Source organism: Elephas maximus, chromosome 7, assembly GCF_024166365.1.
Source record: "Elephas maximus indicus isolate mEleMax1 chromosome 7, mEleMax1 primary haplotype, whole genome shotgun sequence".
Taxonomy (NCBI): Eukaryota; Metazoa; Chordata; class Mammalia; order Proboscidea; family Elephantidae; genus Elephas; species Elephas maximus.
The window spans coordinates 17,840,558-17,866,247 of NC_064825.1; the positions used below are offsets into that span (position 1 = coordinate 17,840,558).

The 25,690-nt window shown below is 39.5% G+C and overlaps 1 protein-coding gene across 1 annotated transcript; it reads left to right on the forward strand.

Moving 5' to 3' along the window:
* Positions 1-3,949: 3,949 nt before the first annotated feature.
* Positions 3,950-12,416, forward strand: MMP1 (matrix metallopeptidase 1). The gene is made up of 10 exons (XM_049890506.1): positions 3,950-4,109; positions 4,522-4,766; positions 4,865-5,013; positions 5,251-5,376; positions 6,070-6,225; positions 6,387-6,504; positions 8,983-9,116; positions 11,076-11,238; positions 11,710-11,813; positions 12,182-12,416. Exons 1-10 carry the CDS (start codon positions 3,999-4,001, stop codon positions 12,280-12,282), a joined length of 1,407 nt encoding a protein of 468 aa, XP_049746463.1. The 5' UTR covers positions 3,950-3,998; the 3' UTR covers positions 12,283-12,416.
* The last annotated feature ends 13,274 nt before the right edge of the window (positions 12,417-25,690 follow it).

Consider the following 25,690-nt stretch of genomic DNA (forward strand, 5'->3'; position numbering starts at 1 on the left):
AAGGCTGGTTCCACATAGCCGAAAGTTGTCGTTTGGGGCTACCTAATAAATACCTGAGTGTTGTAGCCAGTTGGTGGCAAATCGACCAGTAGCTTTTAAGGTTATAACTGATGCACATTCAGACATCGGAAGCCATCCCATAGGCCTGTTGATGGTTGGGTTATCCATATGGGCATGGTTAGATTGCTCCTAGCAAAGGGGAGCAACCTGACTTAACCTCCTTGCTTGGGGGGTTAATCAAATGAATTCATCACAGTTGTTGATATGGACCTACAATACAAAGAGTACTGTTTGTGGGTTTGGAAAATTCTTTAGCTAGCTCTTCTTGGGTGACTTTATTTAGTAAAATAAGGATGGATTAAGACTAAAGATTAAGTTATGGCCTAGGTTTTCTTCAGATCCAAAAAAAGTCCAAAAAAAAAAAATGGTGTAAATCTTCAATAGGACCAAGAGACATCAAAACAGGTTGAGAATGAATCAACATTTGTTCCTAATTGGTGACCAGCACTACTGTTGAAGTTTTAGAGCTCTGGGGCAGGGACTTCTGTGAGCAGATGAACTTAATAGCAGATAGGGTGGATCTAGTGCCAATTAAAAATTGGCAAGCTTCTCTGTTAATAAATAATTTCTTCTTGCACATTAAGAACTACCACAGAAAAAGTCCCTGTTTTGTAGCAACAGCCCCTTCATTCTGAATCAGATTGTAGGATATTTTTAAGGGAGAGGAGGAGGAGGGCACTATGTCAATCTTTTGTTTATTTTTTAGCACATAGAATTCATTTTTCCAATAGCCAGGTTTTTCATAATAGTAACAAATACCCACCTTTGTGCCATGGGAAGGTTTAGCACTTTTCTTTTAACTGAAGGCTTGTAATTGCTGCAACTGAAGGGTCATTAATTTGTTGACCTTAGAAAACCTTTGACTTCAAGAGTCAGGGAAAGTTTATAATTTAAGTTGATTAACTCAACAGTAGGAGCTATCTTCCAGTCTAATCAATGTTGCTTTACTATTGGGGCTGAAATCTCAGGTTTAAGGCTGGATATGAAAACAACATTGAAAGCACTGGAGGCATCAAGTGCAGTCAAAGTAAGGCCAGAGTGTTTGGAAAACCTCTTGAGCAGTCAAGTCTAATAATAATAAACATTTTCATCTTTATTTTGTTTACAATTGTGAATTTTAGTCCAATCAACTAGTAGAGGGAAGGCCTTTGGGATAGCCTCTAGTATTTTTTTTTTTTTTTTTACTAATGGCTCAAAAGTCTTCTGACAGCTTGGTGGCCATTTTATCAATGTTTAAGCCTAAGCCGTCCTTGAAGGTCTTCCCGTTCTGCCTGTTCTAGCCATAACTGAGCTTCCCTGGGACCAGTAATCACATGAAAAATGTGATGTAAATTAGGATCCCAGGCTGGTAGGCTTCAACAACCATTTTTAATTCTTTGGAAAATTTGTAGGGATTCTCATAGAGTTTAGTAAAACCTTTCATGATGGTACATAATTCTGGGTATGTCCATGGGGCAAAAGCAATATGAGGGGTATCTTTGGAATCACTGCTGGGGCGAATTTTAAAGGGCACTTCAGACAAGGGCTTATTTGCTGGTTTTTTTAGGAGAAAAGGGAAGTTCAGAAAAAGTGTTATCTGAGGAGTAGGGAAGCAAAGGAGAGTGTAAAGAAATGCCAATCATCAGGGGAGGAAAAGGGGTGGGAGCTGAATTTAACGTTGAAATTCTTTATTCTGCTTGGTTGATTTGGAGACAGTATCCTGCAGCAAAGCAATTTTACTGTCTTGATGTCTTTTAGACGCCCCAATATGCCAATCAAAATAGGCATCTCACCGGGACTGTTTAATCTGGAAATGCTGGTTCTCTAATTTACTGTACAGAAAAGTTAACTTAGAGAGATCAAAAGAACCCCAAAGTAGCTACTGATTTTCCAAACTGTCTTGAGAGAAGTTATGCCAGAGACAAGAACATATACAATAAGGGACCATAATGCTTGTTCATGTAGTGAGAAGGAGTCCCAGAAGGTGGCTCCAAATCTCCTTTAGACATGACCAAAAAAACAAAACCAAACGCAGTGCAAGCGACCCTATAGGACAGACTAGAACTGCCCCATAGAGTTTCCAAGGAGTGCCTGGCAGATTCGAACTGCTGACCCTTTGGTTAGCAGCCATAGCACTTAGCCACTACTCCACCAGGGTTTCCAAACATGGCATTCCCCATTGTATAATGACAGTAACAAGAAACAAACTTTTATGTGCAAGAGCCAAAACAAATCCACAAGAAAACTTGTAGAGCTATCAAAGTAAGGGAGCAGAGCTCAGATTTGAGAGCATTTTTACCTTAGTCAGTTCCCGAGAATTCACGGAAGCAGAGAGCCCAAAGTGGCTCAGCAGGTACTGTACCTGTGTCCGGATGCCCCGGAGATTTTCAAAGATAATGCACTTCAAAGTCCCCCTTCTGACACCAGAAATATCAAAGAATAAAATCTCTTACTCTTTTAGGAGTAAAAGAAAATAAGTTTTATTGAGGAATATTACACCTAGACCTGCACAGCACTGAGTAAGAACACAAAGCACTCTGCCTTTCAAGCGGAGAGAGGGGTCTATGAATATAGAGAACAAAGAAAAGGTAGGTAGTTAATGATTGATTATAGACAAAATCAGCTTCAGCTTGAAGTCCTTTGAAATGTAAGTGTCAGCCGCTTGGCTAGGAAGGAGTGAATTGTGCCACCTAGGTGAATTTTGCTGGCCAGTTTGGTTACACGTGATTGCAGTCATGAACTTCAGTTAAGACTTCTGTTAAAGCTATATTAGGGCAAGCCATAAGATATCTGTTTGCTAATTAGCCCCCTCCTTTAATTTTTTTTTTTTAATAATTAAGGAGGGGGCTAATTAGCAAACAGATCCCTGGATGGTGCAGTTAAGTGATAGACTACTAACTGAAAGGTTAGAGGTTCACACCCACCTAGAGGTGCTTCTAAAGATCTGCTTCTGAAAGGTCAAACCCTTGAAAACCTTATGCAGTGAATCTCTACTCTGTAACACATGGGGTCGCCATGAGATAGAATCAACTCAGTGGCAACAGGTTTGGTTTGGTTTTCCTTTAGTAGTTGGTGCACAGAAGGTGCAGGATAAAAATAATTTGAATGGATGAATGCAGAAATACATGAATGGATGCGTAAATGTCACCTACCTTCATGGAGCAAAGATGTGCCCACATGGAGAGGAACAAGAATGGTTAAAAATAAGAACCCAATTCACACTTGGTCTGGGGCCAGCTCCTGTATTACCTGGCCCATTCTGACACGTTTCAGAGAAGGGTTTTTATTTGTCCCGTGATGCATATAGAATAGGGGAGGAAGTTATCTTCTACTCCACCAGTGGACTAGGGGGCTTCTGCCAAAGCTTTCAAATCCTGGGCCTGAGTGAAGACTAAGGGAAGCTATAGTAATATGGAAATAGTTCATCAGGTGGCTTAGCAAAGGGAAAAGGGAATCCCAGGGAACTTGGGAGAGCCACTGCAAAGATCAGCCTGAGGAGCTGAGCTTCAATCAGTACAGGTGCTGAGCAGCCATAAGGCACACAGAGTCAGTAGTTCTGCCCTCTGCCCTGGTAGCAAGGTATGTTCAGAGTTCAAGGGCACTTGACAACCAGCAGAATCAAGGTTGCAAAGTTCACTTTTAAAAAAGGCTACAACGTGCTCTGTGACTTGCATATGCAATAGAGGACTTTCTCAAATGAAATGGAGCAAACAAGTATTTACACAGTGGAATGTGTCTCCTTTGCACACACCCTGTGAGATACTAATCATGAGATTGCAACAAGATTGCTCAGGCTGTTTATCATTAATCAAGAGGATGTTGTGAAACATGAGTCAGACAGCCTTCGGCTTTCTGGAAGTACAAGGACTGTATATATAAAGAGGGAGCTTCATCACTGAGATATTGGAGCAACAGACAAGTAGGTAGCCCTCGGTCATTTTGCACAGAGAAAGAAGACAATGGCCAGCATGCCCAGCCTTCCTCTGCTCCTGCTCCTTCTCTGGGGTATGGGGTCTCATGGTTTCCCAGCGGCTTCAAAAACACAAGAGCAAGATGTGGAGATGGTCCAGGTAAATAATGAATTTCACGTGCAATTCCACAGTAGTATAAAGGAGTTTATTTAAGGATGCATTTCCTCTAAAGAGAATCTTTTTTTTTTTTCTTTTTTTGGTCAGAAATAGCATTTTCCTCAAAAATGCATCTAGCCAGGCATAGATCTTCCTTTTTCATTTGAAGGTGAGAAAGAATGAAAGGAGCAGTATGCAAATCTGGCTCTACCAATTGTAATTTCTACTTTGTGTCACTAATGGTAGGGAGATTTCTACTCTGAGTTTGCATTTTCACCACTAATAAGGATCGTGAAACCTAAACACAAACTTAAAAGTAGTTCTCTTCTTCAGCTAAAACTTCATGCTGTCATTTTTTTTTTTTTTATGAGAAAGATTTTCCATCCAGTGTTTCAATAATTTTATCTTTTACCAGAAATACCTGGAAAATTACTACAACCTGAAGAATGATGGGGATCAAATTGAAAGGCAGAAAAAGAGCAGCCCAGTCGTTGAAAAGCTGAAGCAAATGCAGGAATTCTTTGGGCTGAAGATTACTGGGAAGCCAGATGCTGAAACCCTGAATGTGATGAAGCAGCCCAGATGCGGGGTGCCCGATATGGCTCAGTTTGTCCTCACCGACGGGAATCCTCAGTGGGAGAAAACACACCTGACCTACAGGTAACCAGACTGACCAGCAGAGTGTCAATGCTATTTCCCATTAAAGCAGGAAGATATAAAGTCTAATTTGTCTTTGCTCTCTCCTATTTCATTTTAAGGATTGAAAATTACACACCAGATTTGCCTCAAGCAGATGTGGACAGTGCAATTGAGAAAGCCTTTCAACTCTGGAGTGATGTCACACCCCTGAAGTTCACCAAAGTCTTTGAGGATCAAGCAGACATAATGATATCCTTTGTTTGGGGAGGTAAGTTCCTCTTGTATCATGAAAGTATTCTTGTCTTAAATTCACCTAGCTCCTAAACCTCCTCAGCTTTGCAGCTGAAATTCCTTGCTTAGGAGGAGTGTTGATTTTATAGGTTTAAGGAGGGAAACTACATCACATTTGATAGAAGTCTTTTGGCTTCTTAACAAAGCTATGCTTGCCTTCCTGGGTTAGCCTAAGCAAGGACCAAAAGGGACCTTTGATGAATGTGTTTTGCAGATCATCGTGACAATTCTCCCTTTGATGGACCTGGAGGAAATCTTGCTCATGCTTTTCAACCAGGCCCAGGTATCGGAGGGGATGTTCATTTTGATGAAGATGAAGGGTGGACCAACAATTTAAGAAGTGAGTCAGCCAATTTTACTTCTATCTTCCCCCCACCCCTTCTTGGTTCATTGCAATATTGGTTGATTTAACTGAAAGAACACATCAACAGAAATATGCATTTTTCTATTGTCACTTAGAAAATTAATGATACATTTAAAAAAGTGTTAAGAGAAGGTTACTTCTGCCAATAACAATATTTTATCGGCTACAAATATGCTGCTGTAAAACTTCTATAAAGAAAATGTTGAAAACCTTGATGTTTTATTCTGGATATCTTCATAGACTGTAACTACAAGGACACACCAAAATTTAACAGCGGTAGTAAAATTATATGGAAGTTAAAGGAAGGGGAGTTTTTTCAGTTTTGTAAATAGGGAAAAATATTAAATATTAATAGAATTTTATTTTTTCTCTGAGAAATACTATGTACCATCTAATCAATGACAAGATTGACTGATCTGCCATTGGCTGAGTTTCTCTTTTAATTGTATTAGTGTAATCATAGTGAGACTTTCACCTGGCTCTTCACTATTAGTAAATTCATTCCTCCCGCTTTCGGAAAAAAAAAAAAAAAGTTTTGTGTATGTTTGAAAACCTCCCTGTGAAAATACAGGCATTACTACTTGTAGAGTATAGATTATTTCTTACTTAAATGACTCAAAGACTGAATGTCTTTCAAATAATTGCAAATGGGTCTGTTGGCTTTTTTAGATTACAACTTGTATCGTGTTGCGGCTCATGAATTGGGCCATTCCCTTGGACTGTCTCATTCTACTGATATTGGGGCTTTAATGTACCCAAACTACTTCTTCACTGGTGATGTTCAGCTATCTCAGGATGACGTCAATGGCATCCAGGCCATCTATGGTGAGTATAAAGAAAAAACACCCCGGACAAGAGGCTATTGGCCTTTATACCCATTTCAAATAGGTCAACCTTTAGTTGTATCCTTTAAGAAGCTGTTTTTCATTGTTTATGTAGTTTTCAGTGCCAGCCTAAACTAACTCCAGGTCTCTTGGTCTCTTTAGGACTTTCCTCAAATCCCAACAAGCCAATAGCCCCACAAACCCCACAAGCATGCGACAGTAAGCTTACCTTTGATGCTATAACTACGATTCGAGGAGAAGTGATGTTCTTTAAAGACAAGTAAGACATCAAATGTACTTTGTGTTCTGTATTTGTAATAATAACAACATTCACTACTATGAACTCTATGGGCCACTACGTCACATGTTTTTTTACCTTATATTTGTTTACATTTATAATTATGCGGGTGTAACTGCTTACATTTGTACAATATAATTTACTTATAGCAATTGTATTTTCCCACATGTGTTATGTCATTTGATTCTCAGAAAAAATACTATTGAAGTGGAAGATCAGTTAATATAATCCCATTTTGCAGATCAGTAGAGTAAGACTGGGAGAAGAAAAGACTCTTTCAGGGCACAGAGTTCACTGATGACAGAGCAGTAATCGAACTGTACTCCAGGAACTTTTTCACTACACTCTTTATGGTGATAAGTATTTTAGTACTTTATTCGAGATACCAGTCCTTTTCATAGTACCATCAGGCCAATAGGGTGATACAGTCTGGAGCCCAGAGTGGCAAGGCAACCTTTTAAGCTTTATCTTTTCCATCCTGCAAAAGATGGCCCTTCCAAAACCTGTGGCCCTAATGGGTCTCTGTTGTCCTCTGGTGGCCCAGAGAAGAAGAGTAATTGCTGGGAGAATCCACAAGAGTTCATGAGGACCCCCTATGAGCAGATATGGGCAGTCACTACATGGTACTTCCATCCTCCTGGGAGAAGGATCCTAGGGATCCCTCTGCAGGATATGGATTCAAAAACTCCAAGGTTTCTCACATACGGGGACTGGCCTGCTTGACCTTCCATACTAAAGGACCAGGCAAAATAATAATATGCTCTTTCTAAATTGAAAACCCTGGTGGTGTAGTGGTTAAGTGCTACGGCTGCTAACCAAAAGGTCAGCAGTTCAAATCCACCAGGTGCTCCTTGGAAACTCTATGGGGCAGTTCTACTCTGTCCTACAGGGTTGCTATGCGTTGGAATCAACGCAACGGCAACAAGTTTTTTGTTTTTTGTCTTTCTGAATGATGCAATTCACATAAAGATCTGTACTGCTGAAGTGCATCCTCAGATAGAAAGCTGGGGCAATCGGAAAGGCTTGCTTCCCCTCCACAGAAAGGAGGCTCCCTTCTTGAAGAGTTATGGTTGCTGATCTCTGGCTTCGGGGTCATATCTATCCCAGAAAGAAGGACATTGACTTCTAGTGCTTTCCATCCATTCTTTTCTTTGCTATTTTTGAGTGAATAGAATAATGCTGGACGTAAACTGTTCAGGGTGTGGCTCGTTGCTGGGAAGTGTCAAGGTTTGTTTTTTGTTAGGTTTAAAGCAAAGCTCTCAAGATAGCAGGGCATGCCTATCAAAGCAAGTATTTGAGGGATTACTCCACGGCACAGGACCAGAACTAGGATTTGCAGGAACTGAAAGGACACTGAGATCATTTTAATGTTTCTCTGCCATGAAGATTCAGAAGTGTAGAGATGGTACCTGAGATGTTACTTGCCTAAAGCTTCAGAGGCAGGCAGAGGCAGGGTGGACTTAGAAGTCAGATTCCTGACAGCCAGGCTATATTCTTTCCTGTGCACCAGTCCCTGTGTGGCCTTTTGTTCCTTCCCTACACTGGTTTGTTGAGGGCCTTCTGGAGTCTGGAAAACTCTTTGGTTGGCCCCATGGCAGTCTGTGCTATGCAGTTGCCCCAGTCTCTGTGGACTATAAAATCAACTGAATAAACCTCCAATGAAAGGATGACAAAAACAGCGTCTACTACATCTGAGTTTAAAATTAACCTTTACCTCTTACCAGCTGCATGGCCTTAGATACCTCCTTTAGCCTCCCTGACCTCAATTTCTCATCTGTGAGTTGAAAGTAATTGACTCTTGCAGGGTTTTTGTGGGAAACCCTGGTGGCATAGTGGCTAAGAGCTACGGCTGCTCACCAGAAAGATCAGCAGTTCAAATCCACTAGGCGCTCCTTGGAAACCTACGGGACAATTCTACTCTGTCCTGTAGGATCACTACGAGTCAGAATACACTCCACAGCAATGGGTTAGGCGTTTTGTGAGGTAAGACATGATATAGGTACAGGAATTGGCGTGTTGTAAGTGCTTACTAAATGTGGGATATTACCATTGTGTTCCAACCAATGCTGTGCTAAAGCTGGTTCCTAATTACTTCCCAAAGCCCACTGCTAAATTTTAAGAGCCAATTCTTAAATTTTTAAGAGTTGGTTATTAAAGCCATTATTATAAATTAAATTATATAAACTTACATTAAATAAATGATATTAAAACTAAAAGTAATAATCGAAATTCATTGCTTTCTATTTTATTACATTTTATTGAGTTATTTGCACCCTGGGATATTATACAATGGTGCACTACCACCTATCTCCAAACCAGGACTTTTTTTTTTTTTTAAAGCCATGTGTTAAACATTTGCCAGGACACTACTAGTCCAGCAATAGGAAGGAGCTGAATGCCTGCCATAAATTGCCTGCGATTAGATCAAAACCTTTTCTTCTTTTCTTTTTTTCAAATCAGGTTCTACATGCGCATAAATCCCTTCTACCCGGAAGTTGAGCTTAATTTCATTTCTGTTTTCTGGCCCCATCTGCCAAATACACTTGACGCTGCTTATGAAGTTGCTAATAGAGATGAAATCCGGTTTTTCAAAGGTAATGTTTCTGCATATTTTTATGGATTAATTTTCCATGAGGTTTTGGACTGAGCTATAAGATAGTATTGTGTATTTTCTCTCCTTGGATTTTTGAAAATCTAACAGTCTCACCTACCAAATCAAGGGAGTCCATCACCTGAATTACAAATTGAGTATTGAATTTTTAAGTCATTTTAAATAGAAAGCAAATGCATGAAGATACAAATTTTCTGACCTATCTGTTTATGAATCTGGACTTTTATGAATGCTTCCTGTGCAAATTACTTATGTATTTAAAACCAATAACCAGTTGCCTTTTCAGCTGGTTCTGTCTCATGGTGACCTCATGTGTGTCAGAGTAGAGCTGTGCTCCATAGGATTTTCAACTGCTGATTTTAAGGAAGTAGATCTCCAGGCCTTTTTTTCAGGCAACTCTGGGTGGACACGAACCTCCCACCCTTCCGTTTGCACCACCCAGGGACTCTATGCATTTAAAACTCATCCCATATTTCTTGGGGCACTCACGAATAAAATCGAAAGATCTGGACCAATTCTTTAGAGTATGGATTTGAATATTTTTGTTTGTGTGATTTCCTAATACCTATATATCTTAATACGAAAGTTTCCTGGGTGGTGCAATGTTTGTGCTGGTCCACTAACCTAAAGGTGGGAGTTCAAATCCACCTAGTGGTGCTGTGAAAGAAAGGCCTGGCAATCTGCTTCCATAAAGATTTTAAAGCCAAGACACCCTACGGAACAATTCCATTCTGTAAAACATGGGGTTTACCATGAGCTAGAGTTGACTCCATGGCAGTAGCTTTTATCTTAATACAAAGAGCCTTTCTGAGAGTGAGGGAGAGAGCTGGTTAAGAAAGCTGCAGACTTCTTCCAGGGTACAGCACACAGAGCAGCAGCCTTGTCATCCCCCAGAAGTCTGTTAGCAATATAGAATCTCTGGTCCTACTCCAGACCGTCTTTGACAGAATCTGAATTTCAGCAAGATTTCCAGGCAGTTTATAAGCACATAAAGCATGAGAAGTATTAAATTATTGTGAAGGGAATGGCACAAACTTCTTTGGTTCTATCAGAATGAAACACAATCCAGTGATAAGCTCTTGGCTTTGAGGACATTGTGCCAAACACATGTATTTGAAAAAAAAAAAAACATGTATGGCACAATCCAGGCAAGTATTAAGACACTTGACCCAAGTCATACACTCAAGGCAAAGAATTGAACACAGTTGAGATGGGCAAAATACTTTGAAAAAGGCTTTCTAGCTCTTATACCATGAAATTGAAGCAGTTTCAAACTGCTTTTTCATGAAGGGTCCATAAGCACATTTGTGCAAAGAGACCAATCCTGGCTTCAGGATATAAGACCACTTTTACGTAACGCAGGGCTTATTGAGTACAAACACACAGAATCTGGACACAGCATAAATTTAGGTATTTGGAACCTATTCTCGTTAGACGCAATGATTTGACTCAGGGCTGAGGGTTGTGGGTCATTACTACACTGTGCCCCTTAGAATAGCATTGGTGTGAAACTTCCACAGCCATGGGCAACCTGGAGAAGTAAGCTTTTTATCGCTGAGGTGGCATAATGCACTCTAGTCATTTCAACATCTGACTTTGGAAAGAAGCCCTCAACCCCCTAAAGCAGTCATTCTCAATGCTTGCTGCAGATTAGAATCACCTAGGAAGCTTTAAAAAATATGCTGACTTAATTGGTATAGGGTAGGATGTTGGTATCAAATTTTTTTTTTAATCTTCCTCAAAAAAAAAAAGCCGTTTCCGTTAAGTCAATCCTGACTTATAGCGATCCTATACACAATTCTAATGTGCAGTCAGGACACTGCTCCAGCATGTGAAACAGAGAACTTGGCTAGAAATGTGCTTAACCACTGTGCCACCAGGGCTCCTCTGTCTATTGGAGCCTTGAGCAAATATATCTACATCACTGTATCTTGATTGACAGGTAGTAAGTACTGGGCTGCTCGGGGACAGAATGTGCTACGTGGATACCCCAAGGACATCTACACATCCTTTGGCTTCCCTAAAACTGTGAAGAATATTGATGCCGCTGTTTCTGAAGAAGATACTGGAAAAACATACTTCTTTGTTGCTAACAAGTACTGGAGGTAAAAATTGACTGCTGAAAAATTTAGAGGTTCAGTGCTTTCGGCATAGTAATTTCTGTACATTTCAAAATGAGTCTCATATTGCCATGAGCAGCTGCCTTTTCTGTGGACGGCTGTAGCCATCCCAGCATGCATTTAATCTGTTGACCAATTACCTTCATGTGATACCTGTTCTGGGAGTCCAGGGAGCTTGTGGGGCAGAATTTTAAAAGTAAAATGCAAAAATGAGGGCATTACAAAGCTATTGCAGCCAAAAGGAACTTACCTTTCATAGCATTCCCCCTTAATACTGCCTAGTGTGGAGCCTACTGGAAAACTAGAACCAGATGTTGGAGCTCCACCTTCCATTTTACAAATGATCTAGTAAAATAAAACTTCTTATTCAGTTCTTGCTGGTGATCCTCGTAATGGTTTTGAGAAGTCTACAGGTTTAGCAAAAGCTTTTGACACTGCTAATTCTTTCTTGACCAGGTATGATGAATATAAACGATCCATGGATGCAGGTTATCCCAAAATAATAGCTCATGACTTTCCTGGAATTGGCCACAAAGTTGATGCTGTTTTCAAGAAAGATGGTAAGTGAATATATATATTTCCTCCATTTTTTTTTTTTTTTGGCATAGTAATAGCACCAAAACAAAAAAACCAAACCCTTCTGTCGAGTCGAAACCGATTCATAGCGACCCTATAGGACAGAGTAGAACTGCCTCATAGAGTTTCCAAGGAGTGCCTGGCAGATTTGAACTGCCGACCTCTTGGTTAGCAGCTGTAACACTTAACCACTATGCCACCAGGATTTCCAGCAATAGCACTAGGATTGTTATTTGGGACAGAAAATGCCAAAAATATTTGTGTTCACAAATGACTTGGGATTTTCAAGAACACAAGTTAAAAATAGAAACTACTTGTACATTATAATAAGTCTCTTCTGTTTTATTTCTAGGATTTTTCTATTTCTTCCAAGGAACGAGGCAATACAAATATAATCCTAAAAATAGGCGAATTTTGACTCTCCTGAAAGCTAATAGCTGGTTTAACTGCTGAAAGAATTGACCAGTTGTTGAATGAAAAAGTATATTTTGTGACCCCAGGGAAGAAGGGGTTTTGGGAAGAGCTGTGTACCTTCAGTATTTAATGTAACCTCAGGGATTACTGATGCACAGTTATTATGTATAAGTTTATTGGCATCCATTTTGTATGTTAGAATGTAATGTGTTCTGCACTGATATAATTTAGTTACACAATGAGGACTAAGGAAGGTCAAGTTCATGACTTGTAGATTCATATGGACTAATGGATTTTGCAAAGAGAGAAGGTCTTCCCCACAGTATAAGACTGGCTTAATCCTGAACTGCAGTCTCAGGGGTGAACACTTCCTCCCAAGAGAGAAAGAGACAAGAGACACCAGTCTCCACAATCTCCAGAGGAAAGCTACTTCAAGGACATATGGCCAGACATTAGGATCATTCTGACGTGCAAGGGACAACTCTTTTTACAGGAAATAAAGTATTTTATATCTGGAATAACACCATCCTTGTCTCTTCTGCTTTATAAACATCCTCTTACATTTTAAGTTGCTACTTCCTAAATTATAAAGCCACTTGATTAATTTTCAGATCTGAAATGGGAAGTACACAGATACACAAAACACTTATGTGGGAAGTTAGAATATACAAAAAGCTCAAACATTCTCCATTCTCAGAGTTTATGTCATATAAAACAAGTAAACCAGTTGCCATCAAGTTGATTCTGACTCATGGTGACCCCGTGTGTGTCAGAGTAGAACTGTGTTCCATGAGGTTTTCAGTGGCTGATTTTTCGGAATTAGATCAGGAGGCTCTCTTCAGAGGTGCCTCTGGTTGTACTTGAATTTCCAACATTTTGGCTAGCCAAGCACATTAACCAACTGTACTACTGGGGACTTCTCTTAAGTCATATAGGGGGGAAAAGACTGTCTGTTTCCCTTGTCCCATACAATGAATCCATAATCAGTTTTAGATAAACCAAAGATGGTGTGGTAAAGCTTTCTAGCATATTACGTCACTTTCTTTTCTTCTGAGCACATTGGATAGCTATATTTTGCCACACTCCACCTCCTCGCAGTCATAGGTGCTGGGGAGTGAGACTCTGATTAGTTCTGGCCAGTGGGTTGTACACAGAAGTGACCAATATATCTTCCAGATGGAAACATTTGATTGTTGGCACAAGTTTCTTTGGTGTTCTGCTCCACTGCCGTGGTGATTATAGAAGCACATCTTGAGACAGTTGCCACAAGAAAAAGAAGCCTGAATTGCTGGCCTAAACCACAATAGACTTTGCTTGAGGAACAAACTTTTGTAGTACTAAGCCACTGAGATTTTAGAATTCATTAAAGCTGAATAAGTTCATTTATCTAGATAAGCACTATCTGGTTTTTTTGTGACAAATTTAGGAACAAGTTAATGTAGATAAGGAGTCCCTGGGTGGTGCAAATGGCTAGGGCACTTGGCTACTAACCAAAGGTTGGAGGTTCAAGGCCTCCCAGAGCCACCTCAGAAGAATGGCTTGAAGGTCTACTTCTGAAAAATCAACCATTAAAAACCCTTTAGAGCACAGGTCTACTGTTATACACCTGCGGGTCACCATGAGTTGGGGTCAACTTGAAAGCAAATAGCATGGTATAATGTAGGTAGGAGCCCTGCAGTTAGCCTCCCAGCCCCATGAGTTTTGTGAGTAGTTTATAGGATGCTGGAGGGCGTTCGTGGTTTTCCAAGCACAAGAAACTCTTGGATTGATTCTGAGGCTAATAGTACTCAACTTAAAAATTTGAAGAGCTATGTAACCTCTCCTTTGGCCAGGTCTCTCTCTCTCTAATAAACTCTTATGTTAAAGTATAACATAAATTCAGAACAATGCATAAATCATAAGTGCCCAGACTGATGAATTATCAAAAGGTTAACAAACCCATGTAACTCACCCAGGTCAAGCAGTAGAATAGTACCAGCCCACCAGCAGCCCCCTCAAGCCTCTTTCATCATTGCGCAACTCCGTCTTAGGCTGGTTTGATAGAAGCAGAGCCTGAAAGGGGGATTCTTAGGTGCAGTCATTGGAGCTGGAGTACTCTCAGAAGAAGGGAAGTAAGGGAAGCATTATCTTTTTTTTATTGTTTACAGAACAAACTAGCTTCTCATTAAACAATTAGTACACATATTGTATTGTGACATTGGTTGCCAACCCCATGACATGTCAATATTCTCCCCTTCTTGACCTTAGTTTCCCCATTACCAGCTTTCCTTTCCCCTACTGCTTTCTCATCCTTGCCTCTGGGCTGGTGTGCCCATTTAGTCTCATTTTGTTTTATGGGCTTTTCTAATCTTTGGCTGAAGGATGAGCCTCAGGAGTGACTTCATTACTGAGCTAAAAGTATGTCCAGGGGCCATACTCTCAGGGTTTCTCCAGTCTCTGTCAGACCAGTAAGTCTAGTTTTTTTTGTTTTGTTTTGTGAATTAGAATTCTCTTCTATATTTTTCTCCAGTTTTGTTTGGAGTCCTCTATTGTGAGCCTTGTCAGAGCAGTTGGTGGTGACAGGTGGGCATCATTTAGTTGTGCCAGACTCAGTCTGGTGGAGGCTGTGGTAATTGTGGTCCATGGGTCATTTGGACTAATCTTTCCCTTGTGTCTTTGGCTTTCTTTATTCTCCCTTGCTGCTGGTGGAGTGATAGCAGTGGAGTATCATAGATGGCCACTCACAAGCTTTTAAGACCCCAGAACCTACTCACCAAAGTTAATATAGAACATTTACTTTATAATCTATGTTATGCCAATTGAGCTAGATGTCCATGGTCCCCACAGACCTCAGCCCAGCAATTCCGTCCCTCAGGGAGTTTGGATGTGTCTGTGGAGCTTCCATGACCTTGCCTTGGACAAATTGTGCTGGTTTCCCCAGTATTGTGTACTGTCTTACCCTTCACCAAAGTTATCACTTATCTACTGTCTATTTAGTGTTTTTCCATCTCCAACCCTCCCCTCCCTTGTAACCATCAAAGATTGTTTCTTTTTGTGTGTAAACCTTTTCATGAGATTTTATGGTAGTGGTCTCATGCAATATGTGTCCTTTTGTGACTGACTTATTTCACTCAGCCTAATGCCTTCCAGATTCATCCGTGTTATGAGATACTTCACAGATTCAGCGTTGGTGTTCTTTATCACCACTCCTGTTTAACATTGTGCTGGAAGTCCTAGCTAGAGCAATAAGGCAAGAAAAAGAAATAAAGGGCATTCGAATTGGTAATGAAGAAGTAAAACTGTCCCTGTTTGCAGATGATATGATACTATGTACAGAAAACCCCAAAGACTCTATGAGAAAACTACTGGAACCAAAAGAAAGATTCAGCACAGTTGCAAGACACACAATAAACATACAAAAATCAGTTGAATTCCTACACACCAATAAAGAGAATAATGAAAAGGAAATCAGGAAAACAATACCATTTATAACAGCCCCTGAAAAAGTAAAATACTTAGGAATAAATCTAACCAGGGATGTACAAGACCTATACAAAGAAAAGTACAAAGCACTACTGCAAGAAACCAAAAGAGACCTACATAAATGGAAAAAACATACCATGCTCATGAAAGGCAGACTCAACATTGTGAAAATGTCAATTCTATCCCAAGCAATCTACAAATACAATGCAATCTTGACACAAATACCAACAGTATTCTTTAAAGAGATAGAAAAACTAATCATTAACTTTATATGGAAAGGGAAGAGGCCCTGGGTAAGTAAAGCATTATCGAAGAAGAATAAAGCAGGACTCTCACTACCTGACTTCAGAACCTACCATATAGCTATGGTAGTCAAAACAGCCTGATACTGGTACAACAACAGATACATTGACTAATGGAACAGAATTGAGAATCCAGATGTAAATCCATCCACCTACAGTTACCTGATTTTTGACAAGGGCCCAAAGTCCATCAAATGCGGAAAAGACAGTCTTTTTAACAAATGGTGCTGGCAAAACTGGATGTCCATCTGCAAAAAATGAAACAGGACCCATACTTCACACCATACACAAACACTAATTCAAAATGGATCAAAGACCTAAATCTAAAACCAAAAACTATAAAGATCATAGAAGAAAAAACAGGATCAATGTTAGGGGCCCTAACACATGGCATTAACAGGATACAAACGATAACTAACAACACACAGATTCTAGAAGATAAGCTAGATAACTGGAATCTTCTAAGAATTAAACATTTATGTTCATGAAAAGATTTCACCAAAAGAGTAAAAAGAGAACCTATGGGCTGGGGAAAAATATTTGGCTATGAGAAATCCGATAAAGGTCTAATCTCTAAAATCTACAGGAAAATCCAACACCTCTACAACAAAAAAACAAATAATCTAATTAAAAAATGGGCAAAGGATAGGAATAGACACTTCACAGAAGAAGACATTCAAGTGGCTAACAGACATATGAGAAAATGCTTACCTATCACTAGCCATTAAAGAAATGGAAATCACACAAAACCACAATGAGATACCATCTCACTCCCACATTACTGGCACAATCAAAAAGACAGAAAATAACAAATGTTGGAGAGGCTTTGGGGAGACTGGAACTCTTATGCACTGCCAGTAGGAATGCAAAATGGTACAACCATTTTGGGAAAAGATATGATGCTTCCTTAAAAAGCTAGAAATAGAAATACCATATGATCTAGCAATTTCACTCCTAGGAATATATCCTAGAGAAATAAAAGCCATCACAAGAATAGGTTTATGCACACCAATGTTCATTGCAGCATTGTTTACAATAGCAAAAAGATGGAAACAACCTAGATGCCCATCAACAGATGAATGGATAAGCAAACTATGGTACATACATACAATGGAGTACCACTCTAAAGTACCTATGGCTATTTACCAGATGCACTGGGGAAAGGAGAATATCCAGATTTTGAAAAGACAATTGGATATCAGATCTGAGCCAACACTGTTATCAACAACCCAAAATGGCTTCATGATCTTCCAGTTTATAAAGGATGTTTATGAAGGTAAGTGATAAATGAAGTTCTGACTCAAAGTTATCTCACAGTAGGTCTAATGGGTCCACAGGCCCATCCTGTGGCAGTTTCTTTGGCCACACTCTCCTACTGGTTCCCTGACTTGTGGAGTAAGAGTCTTATGATAGGGCTAACTGGAAGCCTCTGAAACTCCTCCCTCAACTCTCTGGTCAAGATAGCAAATCAGAAGCAACAGAAAACAGTATCACATCCTGGGAGAACTTATACACACCGGCTATAGTATCAAAGACTTAAAAGCAACAGGGATGGTGGTCCCTATCATAACCTCATTCAATTAATCTTTCCAGGTCTTGCAGAAGCCAAATGGATGAAGGCAGATGATAGAGGGCTTATGTAAACTCTCCTAAGGAATAGCTCACAGTATACCTACTGTGCCAGACTTGATTTCTTTACTGGAACAAATCAACACAGCCTCAGGAACTTGTTGTGGAGTCAGTTATGAGGAGCTTTTAGAGATTTATTTTCTATGAGCCTCAAAATGCACTGAAAAGTAGGGGGTTTTGCTTTTTTGTGTTTTGTTTTGGTTTTATTCAAAGCTCTACCTTTTCTAGTTGGAGGCCCTTTGAAGAATTTATCCCCCTACACTACTATAAAGGGAAGTAGTGCCTTGTCTCTAGACCTATCCCATGTGCCACAGTGCCCTGTGCATTCTGGGCAGTGAATTATAGGGTAAAGCCAGAACACATGCTATGCCACTCAACTGTGTGTGATCTTGGGCAAATGATTTGACTTCTCTGAATCTTAGTTTCCTATTTGTGATAAAGGAAAATAATACTAACTCCCAGGGTCATCATGAGGATGGATGAGGCAAAATCACCTAGTACAGTGCCTGTCATATAGAAAATATTAAACAAATGATAACTTCTTTTCCTTTCCACATTCTTCTAAGACTAGATTCTTCATCAGTGCTGCTTTCCTCCTCAATAAAATTCTTCAAATCCAAAAAAGCCCACAATGAACCCAACCTAACCATGAACTGAACCCAAATTGAAAACACAGTAACCACGTTTATGTAACATTATTTTATGTCTAACAATTATTAATAACCATTTCTACATAAAATGGACAAACAAATAGACATTTCACCAAAGAGAACATTCAAATGGTCACCAAACACATGAGAAGATGCTCAATGTCATTAGCCATCAGAGAGATGCAAACCAAAACCATGATGAAATATCATCTTGCTCCCACTAGGATGGCTACTATATTAAAAAAAAAAAAAAATGTTGATGAAAATGAGGGGAAATTAGAACACTTATCCATTGCTGGTGGGAATGCAAAATGGTACAGCTATGGTGGTCCCTCAAAAAACTAAAACTGCCATGCTGTTGTTCTTAGCTGTTGTCAAGATGGTACTGACTCATAGCAACTCTATAAACAACAGAATGAAACACTGCCCTGTCCTGTGCCATCCTCATGATCATTGCTATGCTTGAGCCTATTGTTGAGGATCAGTCCATCTCACTGAGGGTCTTGCTCTCTTTTGCTGACCCGCTACTTTACCAAGCAGGATATCCTTCTCCAGTGACTGGTCTCTCCTGATAACATGCCCAAAGTACTTGAGACGAAGTCTCACCATCATCCTTTCTAAGGAGCTTTCCAGTTGTATTTCCTCCAAGACAGATATATTCATTCTTCTGGCAGTCAATGTATATTCAGTATTCTTTGCAAATACCATAATTCAAAGGTGTCAGTTCTTTCAGTCTTATTCATTGTCCAGCTTTCACATGCATATGAGGCGATTGAAAATATCATGGCTTGGGTCAGGTGCACCTTAGTCCTCAAAGTGACATCTTTGCTTTTTAACGCTTTAAAGAGGTCCTTTGCAGCACATTTGCCCAATGAAATATGTCACTTGATTTCTTGACTGCAGCTTCCATGGGTGTTGATTGTGGATACAAGTAAAATGAAGTCCTCAACAAGTTCAATACTTTCTCCATTTATCATGATGTTGCTTATTGGTCCAGTTGTGAGGATTTTTGCTTTCTTTATGTTGAGATGTAATCCCTGTTGAAGGCTGTAGTCTTTGATCTTGAGCAGCAAGGGCTACAAATCTCTTCACTTTCAGCAAACAAGGTTGTGTTATTTGCATATTGCAGGTTAATGAGCCTTTCTCCAATCTGATGCCGTGTTCTTCTTCATATAGTCCAGCTTCTTGGATTATTTGCTACTATATGTCTTTTTTATATGTCCCAGCAATTTCACTACTAGGTATATACCCAAAAGACTTAAAAGCAGAGACTCACGCAGATACTTGTACACCAATATTCATTGCAGCATTATTCATAATAGCCAAAAGCTGGAAACAAATGCTCATCAATGGATGAATGGATAATTAAAATGTGGTACATACATACAATGGAATACTACTCAGCCAGTAAGAGAAATCAGGTCTTGATACATACCACAATATGGATGGAGCTTGACGACATTGTGATGAGTGAGTTAAGTCAATCACAGAAGGACAAATATTGTATGATCTCACTTACATAAAAAGACAAGAAGAGGCAAATGTGTAGAGACCAAAGTTTCTTAGTGGTTATCACGGATGGGAGGAAGGGGGCAAAGGGGTTATTGCTTATTGAATACTGAGCTTCAGTTTACAGTGATGGAAAAATAGCATTGGTTAAGGGTATGGTTGCACAGCCAGTTAATGTAATTATTGCCAATAAGTTGTACACCTGTAAAAAGTTGAATTGGCCAAAGTTGTATGGTAGATATATTTACAACAGTGATGAAACAAAAAGAGTAGCTGCTGAGGCTGATTACATTCAGCTAAACACCTCATGGGATTTGATCCCTTGGTTTGAAGGTTTAGGGTCATGGTCTCATGGGACATTCCAGTTAGTTGGCCTAATAACGTGTTCAGTGCTTCTGTTCTATCTGCTAATTTGTTGTATAGTACCTATGGTCTTAAAACCTTGCAAATGGCCATCCAAGGCACAAAAGTAGGTCTCTATTCACCTGAAGCAACCTAGGAAGAAGGACAGTCAGGAATAGGAAGAGGATATGGAATGTGTGACTAATGCCTGCATGAACACTGCCTCCTTTACCAGGAGACCAGAAGAGGTCGACGGTGCCTGGCTACCACTACACAATATTTTGATTTAAGATTCCGTAGGAGAATTCTGATTAAAAGGGGAAAAATGCAGAACTTAATTTTAAGTTCTCATGGAATCCAGAATTTTTGGTGCCATGGAAGCTGGATGAACCTCTGAAACTATTGCCTTAAGATAATCTTTAAACCTTAAATCAAAAATATTCCCTGAAATCTTAAAATCAAACAATAGTTTAGATTAACTAGTAAAGAATGTCTGCAATGAGCATTATGCTCTTTTAAGATCTATCTACATGGGAACAAATTGTCAACAGCAACTAGAAAGATTAGATACGACCCTTGGGGCAGTGAGTTTATGTTAATGGGGAAAGAACAACTCAGAAAAGGAGGGTGAGAATGGTTGCATAACTTGAAGAATTAATGTCACTGAATTGTGTATGTGGAAACTTGAATTCGGTGTATGTTTTTGTTGTGTATATTCTCAATATGACAACTAAAAAATAAAATAAATTATTTAAAAAACAGTATTTATTAGAGGCTATGATTTTTTTTATGATATATATATATTTTTTTTACTTATGTTCTCTAACCTTTACAACAAGCACTGTTGCCAGTATTCCGAGGTATCTCTAACCCTAACCGTGGTACTTTACCTTCTTCAATTGATAGTCTTTTCTGTGGAATAGACTGGTATTCTAAAATATTTTACTAAATTAATGGGAGAGGGGAGTTTATGAGACTAATAATTCAGCAGTAAACTGTGTTCCCATTCTGAAGCCATCAAATTGGTATTAAAAGCATGGGAAAGGAGGTAGACTTCCCATTTGTTCTGAGTCTGTACCTAGCACAATCATCCCAAAATGTATTAAACCAAGAATTTCCAAAGAAAAAAGAAGTTACGAATTACTGAAGTTAGTGTCCAGTTATAGCTGACCCAGGATCACAGGTATATTTCTACAGTCTTAGAATCAGCGGTTGCTGGATGGTGCAAACTGATAGCCAACCATTTTCCCCATGAATAGGATAATCTGTGAGTGGGGAGCTGTTAGCATTTCTCAGTCTTAGCTACAGGTTGTGATGGCCCATCAACATATGTTCTATCTGGGCCATATCTGTGCAGCAGAGGCCAAGAGTTGCTGCAGGTGACAGAGCAGGCAGACAGATCAAAAGAAGGGCCTGGATTAGCAAGATGATTAGATAGTTAGGAGAAAAAAATGGAAGCTAAGAAACTAAATTGAGGGCAAGCTCAGGGATAAGTCTCAAGAACAAGAGAAAAAGAACAAACTCACTGTGAAAACACAAGAGAATAAAGTTGGGGGAAAGTCACGGTCTAACTAAGCCAAGGAGTTTTTAATGACCACGTAATTTGTAAGGTTCTAATGCTAAGAGTTCTAAGTAATCTTTTGCCATTTGTTAGATGGCTAAACTTGGATTTATCTTTTAATTTTCTCATCCTAATCTTTATCTCGTTGCGTTGTTCTAAAGATTAAAAGTAATATCCACTTAAAAACCTGTAAACCAGCTGCCATAGAGTTGACTCCAACTCATGGCAACCCTATGTGTGTCAGAGTAAGACTATACTGTGTAGGGTTTTCAGTGGCTGATTTTTCCAAAGTAGATCACCAGACATTTCTTTCAAGGCACTTCTGGGTGATCTCAAACCTCCAATCTTTTGATTGTTTAGCAGCCAAGCATGTTAACTCTTCGCACCACCCAGGAACTCCAATATAAACTTAGGGCCTGGCATATAGTAGTAGGCAATAGATCACAACGGTTCTGTTGGCATAAGGTCACCGTGAGCTGGGTGCTTACTTGGCAGCAATTAACAACAAAGATAACTATACCTAGGAGTTTCACCTTTCTTTAAGGGACAATTCTGTATGTCTGCTTGCCTGACCATATGCGTATTCTATGACTTAAAGACAAACACAGGGCTCCACCTGCCCCCAAGTCATTAATTTCCTCCAGGTGTGATGGTTTAATGCAGGACAAGCTCACACATCACCATAACTCCTGTGAGCCGTGTGCTTTGATATTTAGCCAACTATAATTACAGCTGTCACTGCAATATCAACTTTCATTGTATCACTACCACAAAATAAGGTCTCTCATCAAGGTGTGCCAACACCAGTAAAATTGTGACTCATATGAAGATCAGACATTTCAGAGCTTGACAAATCAGTTCCTGGGAGCATTGCCACAGATTTGTCAGGTCAATAAACTTTGTCTGTTAAAGAAGTTGGAGTAAAATGTGAGAAAATTTGTTCCCTAGCATAAAGTGTAGGTGACTTCCAGGTTCTAAGCAAAGGGAGATATGGGAAACAAGAAAAGAAGTCCTCCAGCAAAGAGAATATCCAGGACCTACTTCTATTAGAGAGGCACATAAGCCAAGTACATAAATGACAACTTTCTCCAGATACATGACCTCTCTGCAAAGCGCAGAGAAAAGAGTGAGATGTTTCTTCTTCAAACAGTTAGTTTCTTCTTCAAAACAGTTAGTTCAAACAGTTAGTTCAATTCCATCTTCTTATATGCCAATTTGGAGGCCCTGGGTGGTACGAAACGTTAACACACTTCGTGGCTAATCGAAAGGTTAGAGGTTCAAGTTCCCCCAGAGGTGCCTGAAAGAAAACCCTGGAGGTCTACTTCTGAAAAATCAGCCGTTGAAAACCCTATGGAGCACAGTTGTACTCTGACACACATGGGGTCATCATGAGTCAGAATTAACTCAACAGCAACTGGTTTATATGCCAACTGAAAGACTGGTAATAGCCACTAGCTTTGACATGAGACTCAATCCTGTGTCATTCCTTCCTCACTCCATCCTTTTGCTGGACTTGCCCAAATATTATTCTCCTTTCTTTCTTCTGTCTTCCTATTCTCACCATCTCTGCCCTCCTTCAAACTCCCATTACACCTTCGTGGATTGTTATAAAGTCTCTTCAACTCCCTATCTCCCCAATTCAGTCCATCTTTTAAACTGCTACAATTAAGTCTTCCAGAAACACAGTTATAACGTGTCACTCATCTCATTAAGAGTTGATTCATTTAGAGAAGATTCTCAGCTAAGAGGATACCTGGCTGAGGGACCTTGAAGTAGGTTTTCTCAGCCTTGCACTAAAATAACCAAAAGGACAAAAAAAAAAGGTATAATCACAATATTGATAATCAAGACTAATGATTAGGTGATTAATACATTTTGGAAGAAGTGTCTACCTATTGTAAGGATAATGCAGCTGGACTGAGACGCAGATTTGGTGCCCAGCCCAGGCTTTAATCTCAGAAATACGGCAGTAGAATCTGGCTGTCTAGAAGGAAGTAGGGGGACAGTTTATGCCTCTGTCTGCTCAGTGACTCAGACACTTGGGTGGAAACTTAGCTCTCTACCAGTCTGTCAGAAACCAATCAACTTACAGTCACCTTATGCATGAACCTAGATGCAAAAATACATAATAGAATACTAGTATGCTAAAACATCAATGTGTGCAAAAAAGAAATTTGCAAGCTTGCTGGATACACATTTAATGTACAAAAATGAACTGCATTCCTCAAAACATGCAATCTTTAGTCATGGAGCATTTTTAGAGTGAACTCCTCTCTTCCTGATTTTACATGCAATTTTTCACTTAATATTTCTTCTTATTGTTGTTAGTTATTGTCCAGGTATTCTAACTCATGGCAATCCCATGTGTGCACAGTAGAATTGCTCCATGGGGTTTTCAAGGCTGTGACATTTCAGAAGGAGACGGCAAGGACAGTCTTCTGTGGCTCCCCTGGGCGGGTTTGAACCATAAACCTTCGGCTAGTAGTCAAGTGCCTAACATTTGGATCACATTCCTCCATCTAGACTATAAGCTTCTTGGATGTAGGACTATGTCTTGTTCCTATAGCCTCTATAATAGTATAATTGGTGTTCAGTAAAACTTGATAAATGAACAATTATATTCTCCACAATCATAAATTTGGACCTGATTTCTGATATATTTTAGCACTGAAATCTCTGGTATGTCTGCTAACATGTAGCAGGATCTGAGTATGCCTCGCTCTGCTTATTGCTCTCAGTGTCTATACTATTAGTCTTGGAGCCAATAACACTTGGGCAGATGGGAGAGTAAATATGCTGGGAGTCCTCCAAAACCATTGTTTGTATTTTGTAATGATTTATATTTCCAGAGAAAATATGCTAGGTGAAAACTGTAGTCTGTAAAGTATTGGCATTGCTCTCCCCAATTCTTTTTATCTTTTACTATTTTATCTTCCCTAATGCGTTGCCCCTTCCTTGAACTAAAATTAGTACAGTTTCTGATCCACCACCCATCCGTCAGTTCATCATACTCTGGTGGCTTGCATTTGCTATGATGCCAGAAGCTATGCTACCAGTATTTCGAATACCAGCAAGGTCACCCATGGTAGACAGGTTTCAGCAGAACTTTCAGACTATGAGACTAGGAAGAAATGCCTGGCAATCCACTTCCAAAAATTAGCCAATGAAATCTGTATGAATCACAATAAAATATTGTCCAACATAGTCCAGGAAGATGGACTTGAGCATACCAAGAGTTGTGAAGATGGCACAGGATTGGGCAAAGATTTGTTTTGTTACAGTGCTTTTTTTTGTGGTGCAGACGTTTTCTTTGTTCCTCTTACTCTCCTGTGCTGAATTCCTTTCATTTGTGGATTTTTTTTAATTTCTTTTGTTTTTGTAGATTTTGTTTTCACTGAGAATTTGTGTTTTTCTTCTTTATTTTGATGAGTATGTTTGTTATCATTTTGTTATACATGTTGTACATGAGTTGGGGTCAACTCAACCACAGCAACTAGCAACAACAAACAACATCTTCCCTGATACCACCTGATACAAATATCCCCTCACCCTCTCATTTAAAGCAGATTTAAAAAAAAAAAAAAAGCATCTTAGAATCACAGGGACAAAATGACCATTATCTAGTCTAATAATCAATGACTAAATTTGCCCCGTCACTTTCTGGTGGAAATTTGGCCTCTGCTTGGACACCCCCAGTTAGAAGAATCTCAGGACTCCCTGCAATAACCTACCATCAGTGGTGTACCTAGTATATTTGATACTGAGAATGTTCGCTCTTCTTTTTTTAATACCACCTCTTTTTATAAGGGAGCTCTGGTGAAGCAGTGATTAAGAGCTCGGCTGCTAACCAAAAAGATGGCAGTTCAAATCCACCAGCTACTCTTTGGAAACCCTATGGGGCCGTTCTACTCTGTACTATAAAGGTCGCTATGTGCCGCAATTGACACAACGGGTATGATTTTTAGTTTTCTTTTTTATAAGACCAAGTTATT

What these genes read in the sequence shown, in the direction of transcription:
- MMP1 (XM_049890506.1), top strand. Translation starts at nt 3,999, where the DNA reads ATGGCCAGCATGCCCAGCCTTCCTCTGCTCCTGCTCCTTCTCTGGGGT. An exon ending in GTGGACCAACAATTTAAGAA is followed by an intron (nt 5,377 to 6,069) that starts GTGAGTCAGCCA and finishes TGGCTTTTTTAG; the next exon opens with ATTACAACTTGTATCGTGTT. An exon ending in GTTGCTAACAAGTACTGGAG is followed by an intron (nt 11,239 to 11,709) that starts GTAAAAATTGAC and finishes TTTCTTGACCAG; the next exon opens with GTATGATGAATATAAACGAT.